We start from the raw sequence: 13,574 nt of genomic DNA on the forward strand, positions 1-13,574 counted from the left end.
CTGACTTGTGCCTTGTAGATGGTAGACAGGCTTTAGGGAGTCAGGAGGTGAGTTACTCACTGCAGAATTCCCAACCTCTGACCTGTTCTTGTAACCACAGTATTTATATGGCTGGTTCAGTTAGGTTTCTGGTCAGTGGTTGCTGTTTGTGGTACCTTGTGTGAAAAATAGTTGTCACATTCACCTGCAAAATTGTAATTGTACTATATTAAATATCTAGGGTGGTTTCTGATAGATTGAGATGCTGTACAAGTGCAAGTTTAATTTCCTAGTAATTACAATGGAAATTGCTGAATTTGGGGCTATAATTGTACTGGATATATTTTACTACTTAAACAAAAAAAAATCACTAGTTTCCTGAAGGAAAACTATGCCACCTTTGGGATCAGTACTTGAAAATTCTGCACCCCTCCACCTGCTGCAGTGCTATGTTCTCCAAATCAGAGTGAGAACACACTAGATATCAGACCCGTTGTTCAATTGCTGGATTGTCCATGAGCTATATCAGCTAATAACATACACTATTTTAATGTGCTACATAGTTATTATTCATTTTATGTTCTAATGTTTCAGGTGACAAAATATTTATTATTTTCAGCTGCTGTTCACTATGGTATTCTAAATGAGCCCTACCTCAAATATGCTTGGAATGGTTACATCTTGGAAAAAGTCAAATCTATTGTCCATCATAACTGGTTGTTGTACATTATTCATGGATTCTGTGGTCAATCAAGTATCCTTTTTTAATAATTCCATTTTTATATGATTTTTTTTTTAAATTTTAAATGTTATCCCTGCTGTTGTCACCTATTTAACAACAACTTCATAGCCAGACTTCCCTGTAGTTATGGGCATGCAGTTTGTTCTGGTATGGATTGACAAATTCCTTGGTTGGTCTGTAAAGTAGAAATAGAACCAAAAATGTTGGTGGGGGTAGGGTGCAGGGAGAAAGGCGCTTTTGTATAAAGTATCCAGAGGTATTAAAGAATAGTAATGAGGTGTAGAACTAATGGTTTATATAAGAGTAGAAGTATTAGATTGTTAACCAAATCAGTAAGTGATTGATCCATTTGGATCAAATTAGAAGAGAGTTCCACAAAAGAAAGTTACAGTCCATGTAATTGGAGAGAAATTAAGTAGCCTACCTGAATATTAGAGTCATACAGCACAAAATCAGGCCCTTCGGCCCATCGTGTCTGTGCCAGCCATCAAGCACCTACCTATTCTAATCCCATTTTCCAGCACTTGGCCCGTAGCCTTGTATGCTATGGCATTTCAAGTGCTCATCTAAATACTTCTTAAATGTTGTGATGGTTCCTGCCTCTACCACCTCTTCAAGCAGTGCGTTCCAGATTCCAACCACCCTCTGGGTGAAAAAATCTTTCCTCAAATCTCCTCTAAACCTCCTGCCCCTTACCTTAAATCTATGCCCCTGGTTATTGACCCCTCCCCTAAGGGAAAAAGTTTCCTCCTATCTAACCTATCAATGTCCCTCATAATTTTGATTACCTCAATCATGTCCCCCCTCAGCCTTCTCTGCTCTAAGAAAAACAACCCTAGCCTTTTCAGTCTCTCTTCATAGCTGAAACTCTCCAGCCCAGGCAACATCCTGGTGAATCTCCTCTGCACCCTCTCCACTGCAATCACATCCTTCCTATAGTGTGGTGCCCAGAACTGTACACAGTACTCCAACTGTGGCCTAACTAGCATTTTATACAGCTCCATCATAACCTCCCTGCTCTTATATTCTATGCCTCGGCTAATAAAGGCAAGTATCCCGTATGCCTTCCTAACCACCTTATCTACCTGTGCTGCTGCCTTCAGTGATCTATGGACAAGTACACCAAGGTCCTTCTGTACTTCCTAGGGTCCTACCATCCATTGTATATTCCCTTGCCTTGTTAGTCCTCCCAAAATGCATCACTTCACACTTCTCAGGATTAAATTCCATTTGCCACAGCTCCGCCCCTCTTCCCAGCCCATCGATATCGTCCTGTAATCTACGGCTTTCCTCCTCACTATTTACAACACCAACAATTTTCGTGTCATCTGCGAACTTACTGATCATACCTCCCATATTCATGTCTAAATCATTAATGTACACGACAAACAGCAAGGGTCCCAGCACCGATCTCTGCGGTATACCACTGGCCACAGGCTTCCAATCGCAAAAGCAACTCTCGACCATCACCCTTTGCCTCCTGCCACTAAGCCAATTTTGGATCCAATTTGCCAAATTGCCCTGGATCCCATGGACTCTTACCACCTTAACCAATCTCCCATGCGGGACCTTATCAATAGTCTTACTGAAGTCCATGTAGACTACATCAACTGCGTTACCCTCATCTACACATTTAGTCACTTCCTCGAAAAAATCAATCAAGTTAATTAGACATGATCTCCCTGACTATCCCTAATTAATCCCTGCCTCTCCAAGTGAAGATTAATCCTGTCCCTCAGAATTTTTTCCAATAGTTTCCCAACCACTGATGTTAGACTCACTGGCCTGTAATTACCTGGTTCATCCTTGCTACCCTTCTTGAATAATGGTACCACATTCGCTGTCTCCAGTCCTCTGGTACCTGTCCTGTGGCCAGAGAGGATTTGAAAATTTGTGTCAGAGCCCCTGCTATCTCCTCCCTTGCCTCACATAACAGCCTGCAATACATCTCATCTGGACCTTGGAATTTATCCACTTTTAAGCCTGCTAAAACAGCTAATACTTCCTCCCTTTCAATACTAATATGTTGAAGTATATCACAATCCCCTTCCCTGATCTCTACACCTACATCGTCCTTCTCCATAGTGAACACAGATGAAAAGTAATCATTAAAAACCTCACCTATATCCTCCGGCTCCACACACAGATTGCCACTTTGGTCCCTAATCGGCCCTACTCTTTCCCTGCTTATCCTCTTGCCCTTAATATACTTATAAAGTGCCTTAGGATTTTCCTTTATCTTGCTCGCCAGTGTTTTTTCATGTCCCGTCTTCACTCCTAATTACGTTTTTAAGTACTCCCCACCCCCCCCCCCCAACCTTCACTTTCTATACTCCTCTAGTGCCTCCGCTATTTTCAGTGCTCCGAATCTGCCGTAAGCCTCCTTTTTTTTCCTGATCCAATCCTCTATATCCCTTGACATCCAGGGTTCCCTGGACTTGTTGGTCCTACCCTTCACCTTAACGGGAACATGTTGGCTCTGCACTCTCACTATTTCCTCTTTGAATGACTCACACTAGTCTAATGTAGACTTTCCTACAAGTAGCTGCTCCCAGTCCACTTTGGCCGTATCCTGTTTTATCATACTAAAATCGGCCTTCCCCCAATTCAGTACCTTTATTTGCAGTCCGTCTTTGTCCTTTTCCACAACTACCTTAAATCTTAGAATTATGGTCACTATCCCCGAAATGTTCCCCCACTGACACTTCTGCCATTTGTCCAGCTTCATTCCCTAGAATTAGGTCCAGTACTGCCCCTTCTCTTTTAGGACTTTCTATGTACTGGCTCAAAATGCTCTCCTGTATGCATTTTAAGAATTATGCTCCCTTTAAGCCTTTTGCACTAAGACTATCCCAGTTGAGGTTCGGGAAGTTGAAATCCCCTACTATTATTACCCTATTATTTTTACATCTCTCTGTGATTTGCCTATATATCTGCTCCTCTATCTCTCCCTGACTGTTTGGCGGCCTGTAGTACACTCCCAGCCAAGTGATTGCCCCCTTTTTGTTTTTAAGTTCTACCCATATGGCCTCATTTGAGGAACCTTCTAAGATATCATCCCTCCTTACTGCAGTAATTGACTCCTTGATCAACAGTGCAATGTCACCTCCTCTTTTATCCCCTCCCCTGTCACACCTGAAGATTCTATACCCTGGAATATTGAGCTGCCAGTCCTGCCCCTCCCTCAACCATGTCTCTGTAATAGCAATTAAATCATAATCCCATGTGCTAATCAATGCCCTCAATTCATCTGCCTTACTAGTAAGACTCCTTGCATTAAAACAGATGCAATCCAGCCTTGCATTTTTCACTTGTGCCTTAACAGGTCGATATTAGCTCTGCCTTCCAGACAGACTCAGTTTCTGTTCTATATTTGACTGTGCATCACCCCTTACTGTACCTCCACTCTGTATCCCATCCCCCTGCCAAATGAGTTTAAACCCCCCCCAACAGCACTGGCAAACCTCCCAGCAAGGATGTTAGTCCCGTTCCAGTTCAGGTGCAACCCGTCCAACTTGTACAGGTCGCACCTTTGCCAGAAACAGTCCCAGTGATCCAGGAAACTAAAGCCCTCCCTCCTGCACCATCTCCTCAGCCACATATTCATCTGCTCTATCCTCCTATTCCTATACTCACTAGCACGTGGCACCAGGAGTAATCCAGAGATTACAACCTTTGAGGTTCTGCTTTTTAATCAGCTACTTAGCTCCCTAAATTCTTGTTGCAGGATCTCATCCCTCTTTCTACCTATGTCTTTAGTACCATTGTGTACCACGACCTCTGACTGTTCACCCTCCCCCTTCAGAATGTCCTGCAGCCACATTTTGTAATGTGTTACCACCAGGTGAGAAAGAGGCCTGGGGTTACCTTTCGGCCTTCACCTGGTCTTACTGTCACAGGGTTTAATTTTAAACACACCATGTTTTTAGCTGCCCCTTGGTGAATCCTTGTTCACCGCTTTCCAATTATAAGGCAAATAAACCAGCACAGCCAGGATTTTGTCGGTTTAAAGAGTAGTTGAAATTGCTTAAACTTGAACTCTAATTCGGTTAACATGTACAGATACACGGTGCACCCACGCTAGAATGCATATGCGATACCCACATGCAAATAGGGACAGAAAAGAACAGAATAAAAATAAAATGGAAAAGGTTGGCGAGGCAATCTCAGAAGAGGGTTTGTATTGCGGTTCTTTGAGCTCGATGTAGAGTCCTTGATTGTAGGTAGATCTTGCTTTTTCTTAGGGCCCAGTATTCTTCTTAAACCTTGTTTGCTGTAGGAGACTTTTCTCTCTTGGGGTTCATGTGTTCAAAGGCTTGTGAGAAAGAGATGGGAGCAGGCAGAAAGGGGATCTGCTTCAGTCCTGGAGCAAAAAGCTTTCTGTCTTCAAACTCTCTCTGGCCAGTTCAAAAAACATCCCTGGAACCGCCAGGTAGTCATGTGGCCAGCTGGTCTAACCGGTCCTGGCCTTTGGGGATTGTATCCCCCTTAGCAGGCCCTGGAATGCGCTTCCTCACCTTCGATGTCTGTTAGTATGTAAAAACATTTTTTCAGCCACAGCTGATCTGTTTAATAAGTCATTTCTTTGCTCCAACAACAGTTAAAAAAATCAATGTTCATGACAAAATTGATGTCCCTCATTCTTGGCAGGTGGGGGCCTAGCATGACAAATGGAAAATAATATCATGATGTGTATCATTGGCTCTGAGAGATCCAGTGAAATTCAGCAGTGATCTGTCAATTATAGATGCCTTACTCAAATTTGAGTTTACGTTACTCAAATGAATTAAAGGATAGTATTTCTCATCAGCTAATCTTGCATTACATCAAGTTGTCGAGCTAGATAACTAAATGGCTTTGTAACAGAAAGACAGATGAATTTTAGTGGGGATGAGTGTAAATGTAAAACCTCATGCAGAAGTGGGTGTAGTTTACATGTCATTGACTAGTCAGTAAAAAGTATGTATTTTGCCCATGTGAGGCTATTAAGAAAATGGCTAAACAAATACTGAGATGCATCTCTCAAATGTTGCCTAAAAAGTGGAAAATACATTTCAAAGATAATAAATGCCAGTGAAGTACTTTGGGACATTGCTCTTGGATATCCTGAGAATCAATAAATGTAAGTAACACTCACACTCTTCCGCATGCTCTCTTCAGGTTAGTTATTTGCAATCTGTATAATTCTTTGGTAAGATGGCATTTCAAATATATACAGCTTGGGGCACTAGCATCAATGTTCTATTTTGCTGTGAATTTAAAACTATCTCAATCTTTGAAATGCCTTGGATAGTGAGAAAGGTCAAAAAAATCATTTTGAAATTTAAAAAAACAATCTGGGAAGGTTCACAGCATTCGATTAAAGTCCTGCCTCAAATCTACCAGGATTTTGTAGATATGGATAATATAGTTGTAAACCTATTTTAAATTAACTTCAGACATTTATGTGCCTCCATTGACAGCATCGATGTCTATCAAAAGAATTTAATGCTATCTTAGCGTCTTTAAAATAATTTGCATTTTTATAGCATCTTTAACATAGTAAAACATCCCAAGGCACTTCACAGGAGCATTATCAACAAACTTTGACACTGAGCCACATAGGGAGATATTGGGACAGGTAATCAAAATCCTAGCCAAAGAAGTGGGTTTTGAGCAGCATCTTAAAGGAGGAAAGAGAGAGGTGTTGAGGTTTAGGGAGGGAATTCTCATACTTTGGGCCGAGGCAGCTGAAGACATGGCCACCAATTAAAATCGGGCCTGCACAAGAGGCCAGAATTGGGGAGGGTAGAGATCTCGGGGTTATAGGCCTGAAGGAGGTTACAGAAAAGGGAGAGGCAAGTCCATGGAAGGATTTGAAAATGAGCATAAGAATTTTAAAATAGAGGTGTTGCCAAATTGGGAGCCAATGTAGGTCATTGGGCACAAGAGTGATGGGTGAACAGGATCTGGTGTTAGGATTTGGGCAGCAGAGTTTTGGATCAGTTCAGGTTTATGTAGGATGGACAATGAGAAACTGGCCAGGAGAGCATTGAAATAGTCTAGTCTAGAGGTAACAAAAGCATGAATGCATGTTTCAAGAGCAGATGAGTTGAGGCAAGGGCGGTTTCCCACTCAACGAATAAGTTTAAAATTACCCCCACCGAAGCTGCAGATGAAGACTAGAAGAAATCAAATGCTTCAGTTTTACTGACCACCTGCATCTATACACCTGAATGCCATTAGATTCTTTATGTAGCCATGGGAACTCTCCAGCAGAGCTACTGTATAAACTAAGCAGGTCAGTATAAGGTCAGGCCTAAACTAATAATCCCGAGAACATGAATTCAAATCCTGCCAGGGCAGTTTGAGAATTTTGAATTCAGTTTTAAAAATCCTAAAATAAAAAACTGGTATCAGTAAAAGCAACCTGAAGCTGTTGATTGCAATAGAAACCCAACTGCTTCACTGTGCTTTTTTTTCGGAAAGCAAATCTTTCATCTTTACCTAGTCTGATCTATATGTGACTCCAGTCCCACTTCAGTATGTTGCTCTGAAGATGATTAGCAAGCCACTCAGGTGTATCAAACTGCTGCAAAGAATCCACACAGACTATTGCAGTTCAAGAAGGCAGCTCAGCATCACCTTCTCAGCAACTGGTGACAGGTAATAAATGCCGGTCTTGTCAGCGACACACACATCCAAGAATAAATTTAAGAAAATCTAGACCTCTTTGCCAGACCGCAGTGCCAGTCTACAGGTTTTCATCTTCTCGTCTTTACATTTTCTCCCGCTGGTTCAACTAACTGTATGTTGTTTATTTCTCTGATATCTTTGATGTCTCTAATGTTTGAATCAGCCTGGCCCAGTCGTAACACTTTTGTCTTGAGTCTTGAAGTTAAGCCCCATACCAGAACTTTAGCACATAACTATCTCAATGCAATATTGAGGTAAAGTTGGTTTACGGAAAGAAAGTAATTGGCTATGAAGTACTTTGGGACATCCTGGGGAAGTGTAAGGTGCTAACTAAATGGGAGTTTTTCATTTCTTTCTTATTGTTTGCTGTTAAGGTCACTGAATGATGTCCTGTTTTTCTTTTGTGCAAAACATGTGTACCTTAGGTAGTTTTTCTATGGTGGGGGAGGGTGGACTTAATGAGTCAATTGTCCTTTTATTCCATACTTGCAATCAATAATACTGTTTTAAAATATGGTTACCACTGTGAAATATGTTTGCCACTGTGAAGCTATGTCCAAAGCAGTGAGTGCTTTTTCCTTTGCTGCCACTTTTACAGTTTGCATTCACAATATTGTATTGGTATAAATACAATTCTAATTTACTTTGATGTAAGGGCATGGAAGTGTTGACTGTTGTGCCACCAGATGTCAACATCACTAGCTAACAGAAAAATCTTTACCATGCAGCTGAATCTCTGATGGCACGTAACAATTTGGCTTTGCCTTCTGGTACAACCACCACTCCCCACCCCCCCCAGCCACCCGCCTCCATACAGGTGTCAGGAAAGGAGCCAGAAGTTCCTAGGTGTTTAGGGATGCCTAAATGATGGTTTTTTCCTACCAACACTGCACTCTGCTTCTACTGTAGTAATTGCTGTGCTTCATATTTAAGTTTTTGTAGGCATTGATTTACATTTGAGCTACAGGCACTGCAACAGTTCATGGATGCCATTTCTTAGTTAACAAGAAACCTTAATCATTAGTTGCAAAACCTTTCCTTATGCTTCCTCCGGAGCTCTTTTTCTGCTATCTCTTCTGTAATCCAAAATCTGCTCCAATTTTTTACAGGTGATCTTTGTCCTTTGTATTCTCACTTTTTATTCTTAGTGTAGGTCTTTTTCTGATTTAAGCAGCTACTGGTTAGAGCTCGGATGCATTAGATATCTTTCAGTAAAGGAACTATTATTGCCTATTGAGTCCCTGGACACAACTGTATTGTACCAGATTGACCAGAGATGTTTGATTGGATTTCAGCCAGGGTCATAATGTTTCCTGCTGTTTACTTTTATGTCTTTTTTTTGTTGTTTAACTTCTGTTTGTTAGATGACAACTTGGAATAAAAAGTGAGAATACTTCCAAATACCCCGCCTTAAATTAGCTGTCATATATGAAAACATTTGAAGTTTTGTGATTTGTTTTCCACATCCCTGAAGGAAATTCATTTTTGGTTTTCAAGACTTAGCCTAATCTATTTCCCTCATGCTTTACAGGATCACCATTTTGAATCGAAGCGTTATTAGCTGGGCAATTTTGTCATGCATTTCATTATATAATTGCTGTAAAGTAAACCATGCTGATGTGTAATCAACACTCTGAAGAAGCATCATGAATGTCTTGTTGTTTCTTATAAAATCTACAATTGTTATGTAATTCATGCATACATTTTTTTGCATTATATAATGAAAATTTGTTCTCCCATATACTTGTATATGTGCATGCAGATTAGAGGTTCTTGTGTTCATATATGGTGCCTGTACTGATTTGATATTGTTGCTTTCTTCTTCAAAGTCTTGCAGTTATCTCTAGAGAGTTGGCTATCATGGTGGACTTCAGACTTGCTGTTCTGAGTTTGCATGGGTTTGCTGGTGCTGCTTGTGATGTAATTACTGTCCCTTTCTGTCTTTTTTCCCCATTTTATTTTTCTCTGCTGCTCTTGCCCCTTTCTCAGCTTCTTGTTGTATTATTCTCCCTCTGTCTGTTTTCTTCCTTATGCCTATTATTTTCATTTTTCTTTGCATCTCTGTTACTTTCTTCCTGAGATTAGTGCTGCAGTATGTGGAGAAAAGGAAACAGATGGAGCCGAACTGAGCAGAGTGTTTCTGGGGGAGCAAATAGGTCTGGAGTATTTGGATCGGGTACTAGAGAAAGAGATGGAGTTATGGTAGAGTTTATGGTTTTGGCCTGCTGTCCGTGCATTGGCATTGAAGAAGTACTAGGGTTGAAGTTATTGAGTGTGCATGAGGGTGTTGGGCGAAGAGGAAAGATTGAAATTACTCTAAGGTAGAATGGGGAAACATTTCTTTGTGATTGTTTCACTTTGAGCTATATAGTAAGATGGGTCAGGAACTTGTCTTGATGATGTTACGACCGAGGTGGGAGGAGTGCACTGTTTATTCTAGTCCTACCTCTCCACAGGTCACAACATGTATTTTAAATTTTCTCACTTACTAATATAGTCAATCATGTACTCTATTTTTCCCAGAATAGAACACACTAAACAGGTTTCTTTAATGAACAACAAAATTATCAGTTTATTCTAGAACAAGTCTTAACTAGTAATGAAATAAAGCATAAACACACAGATTAAAGCCCCCCTTTTACCTTAGCCCCTGACACACACACACACACATGCACTGGTTAACTGGAAAAATAAAAGGGATTTTTTAAATTTAGAGTTCTGTTACAGACAAAATAAAACACTTGGGTTGATTACTTGCGCATTTTTGAAGAAAACAGCAGATGAGATATGTTGTTCCAAAACTGGCACAGTCTAGTCTCCGAGTACACTTAGACAGGTCACTGGGATCTTTTAGGACAGTTCTTTACAGGTGGCATTGAGAATTAATTTTAGCAGGCTTTCTTCAAAGATAGGAGACAAGATAAATTGACACAGTAGACTTCTCGGGGTCTTTTAGAGGTGCTGGAAAACGATCTGGGTTGTGGTCTTTTCTCCTTCCTTCACTTCTTCAGCAGCGGGCTAACTTTATCAGCCGCTCACTGCAGAAGGTAAAACACACTCTGACCCTACAACCAAAAGCTTGCAGGTTTTTCTGCCCTCTCAGGTGCGCTCTGCTGCTCCCTGGGCTTGTCCAATCAAGTGGTGCCCCACTGACCCCTGTTACCAGGGTTTCTGTTCTATTTTTAACTTGAGTCATGTGACAACCAGTTACAGGCTGCCGTGCCTGTGTCATTGCAGGGGCTGCTTCTGTCACAGGGCCTTGGCACACGGCTCCTGAGTTGGAGTGGGTCATAGGTCGAAGCTTGACACTGGTGTCCCCTGAAGGGTTGTCCCTTCATCTGCCACTTCAACTGTCTCAGCCCTTTCCTGGAGCCCTTGGATGCTGGATGAGGCCACCGACTGGGACGCAGCTGGCATCCGCTCTTGAGCACCTCTGCGCCTTCAGCAACACTGAGCAATCTATGCTACAGAGAGTCTCACGCTTTCTGTACATAACAGCATGCTGCTCCTGCACCCACTGAGTGGTACTGCATACGGCTTTCCAATAGGTTGCCCAATCCCTCAATGGAGGAGTTCATGCGATCAAATTCCTGAGTCGTAACAGAGCACTACCCTGCACAGACACGTCCCTTGCCTGCTCATGGCTCCTCAAGGCCTCGGGTGTCACATCCAAGAAGGGTCTTCCTTGGGAACCAGAGGCAGCTAAGTTCCCATTTGTCAGTGACACCCGAGGCCCAGCATCTTCACCCAGCAAAGGATCACTGTGTCTGTTCTCCATCCTCCAAGGGGACTGCCCACAGCTGACTCTGCCTCGCCCTCCTCCTCCTGCACACATGTGATGTGAGATTCACCCAATGCTCCCCATTCTGCGATACTCCGGGCCCAACCAAGGTGAGTATGTCTGCGCTGGTGGAAGGTACCAAGGTATGATGTGACGGTCCTAGTTCCGGTAAGTGTCCCCCTGCTGAGGACGATGGCGCCAATAGTGCTTATGCACTCTGCTCCCCCTCTGCCTGTGGGAAACACAAGAAAATGGAAATGCAAACTCCTCCTGCTCATCAATTGCGCCCACACAACTATCCCCTTAGGTGATAACGGTTGGAGAGCCACAGCACGTATTGGGCAGGAGTCTCCTCCATGCCCTTCACCTCAAGGTAGAGAAATCAAATGACCCTGTTGTTCAAGGCCTCCTGTCTCGCCATCCTCCACCGTCTGACTCGTGGAAACCCTGGCGATCTCCAGCGCCACCTGCTCCTTCGACGTCAAGAGTATAGAGTTGGGCCACGCTGCCATCCATTCTGGCCATTTCCTGAGCATTGTGGGTTCTCTTCTGCAGAATGAGGGGAAAATTATTCCTGAGTATGCTGTTCTGTCTTCTTTCTTCCTACATAGCATACACTTGAGCTGATGCGCCCAATGGTGATGTCCCCTTCTGAATAGTGCCCCATATGTGAGGGTGGTTGCCATCTCAGTGATGTGACTGGACACTTGATCTGACTGTGAGAGAGAACTATGGATATTCTGTGAGGTCAGCTTGTATGCATGCTGGTGTTTACATAGTTGGTGACCTAGCACCTAGATGCCACTCTCCTTACCAGACCTGATCAGGTCATTAAATCTCTTCCTGCACTGAACCCACGTTTTCTGGTGAGTACCCAGCTGTTGACCTCCAACCATGCCCTCTTGGTGTCTTTGGGGGGATTCTGCCTTCTGGACGCTGGGAAGAGAATATCTGTCCTGTCTGCCACTGCATCCATAAATGTCTCAAGGGGGGCATCAGAACATCGTCGTGCCGACTCGGGATGCATGCCTATTCCTGTGTTGGCTCTCTGAGCTCCCTGTTGCTCCGTACTTTTAGGCAAAGGCAAGCCCAATCAAGGCTGCTGTTTGCCTTTTAAAATCGCCTGCAGTTTCCAGATCCCACATCCAGGCCGCACCTGGCGCCTCTAATTGGGTGCCAAACTCAACCCCAGGCCAATTAGTCCCTTTGTATTTGAAAATATTACTTGCGCTGCGCAGGGTCGGGATCCGGAAATGTTCTGGGTGTCAGGTTTCTGACTCTGGAACAAAATTTCAGCCCATGCTATCGATGAGGTTTGATCTGATTGGTTGAAGGGTAATGTCTGTGGAATTTGGTTGGTTGACTGGTTTCTGGATCTACAGTGTGATTGGTGGAAGAAACACCAAACACCACAAAACTGTGTTCATGCAGGAACAAGATTTTTAATAATACACTAGTAAATTGCTGATCATGTTTCCCAGGTCGCATGTAAGATGGAGATAGAACTAGAAAAGAAACTTCAGAAACTCACTCCACAAGAGTTACCCAGCCAGCATAATGTTAGCGTAAGAAATAGGAGTAGGCAATACGGCCCCTTGAGTCTGCCACACCATTCAGCGAGATCATGTGGGTATCTGGAATGAGCTGCCTGAGGAGGTGGTGGAGGCAGGAACAGTAGCGACATTTAAGAGGCATCTGAACAGGTACTTGAATGAGCAAGGCATAGAGGGATATGGAATTAATGCAGGCAGGTGGGATTAGTATAGATAGGCATTATGGTCGGCATGGACGCGGTGGGCCGAAGGGCCTGTTTCTATGCTGTATGACTCTATGACTGATCTACCTCAAATCTACTTTCCTGCCCTATCTCTTGATTTCCTCAGTGTCCAAAACTCAGTCTGTCTCTGGCTTGAATATACTGAACAACTGAGCCTCCAATATAAGCCCATTCTGCTTAATCTCTCCTCACAGGACAGCCCTCTCGTTCCAGGCCACAACAGTTTGCAGTGGCAAATGCTGACATAAAAACATAATCAAAAATTGTGACAGCAGGGAGTAAGGCTTGTGAACAGAAGGTTTGTGCCCTGTGCAAGATTTTTTGTGATAATAGATAACGCAAAATTAAATTTTTTTCTGCTCAACTTACCTTAACTTTACCGTCAGAACTGCTGATCTATGGTCGACCAGTTTATGTTAGTTTGATAGCCAGAAGATCCTGTAAGTTTGCCGGAACACGTTTCCTGAAGAGAGGTGCAAACTATGAGGTATGTACACACAAGTCACAAAAACCTATGTTCATATTAAAGATTTTGAATGCAAATAAAACATTTAGAGATGAGCAATAAATGCTATTCTTGCCAGCACTGCCCACATCCCATGAATGAATAAAAAAATTAA

At 42.7% G+C, this 13,574-nt stretch overlaps 1 protein-coding gene across 3 annotated transcripts in view; it reads left to right on the forward strand.

Annotated features, from left to right (window-relative positions):
- fig4a (FIG4 phosphoinositide 5-phosphatase a) overlaps nt 1-13,574 on the forward strand; it is a 133,569-nt gene that overhangs the window by 45,865 nt on the left and 74,130 nt on the right. For all 3 annotated transcript variants that reach the window (XM_068027266.1, XM_068027260.1, XM_068027272.1), the window contains exons 8-9: nt 599-733; nt 13,341-13,441. In XM_068027266.1, the coding sequence (XP_067883367.1) occupies nt 599-733; nt 13,341-13,441 (236 nt within the window). The remainder of the gene's footprint in view (nt 1-598; nt 734-13,340; nt 13,442-13,574) is intronic.

The sequence above is a fragment of the Heterodontus francisci genome, chromosome 3, assembly GCF_036365525.1.
Source record: "Heterodontus francisci isolate sHetFra1 chromosome 3, sHetFra1.hap1, whole genome shotgun sequence".
Lineage (NCBI taxonomy): Eukaryota > Metazoa > Chordata > Chondrichthyes > Heterodontiformes > Heterodontidae > Heterodontus > Heterodontus francisci.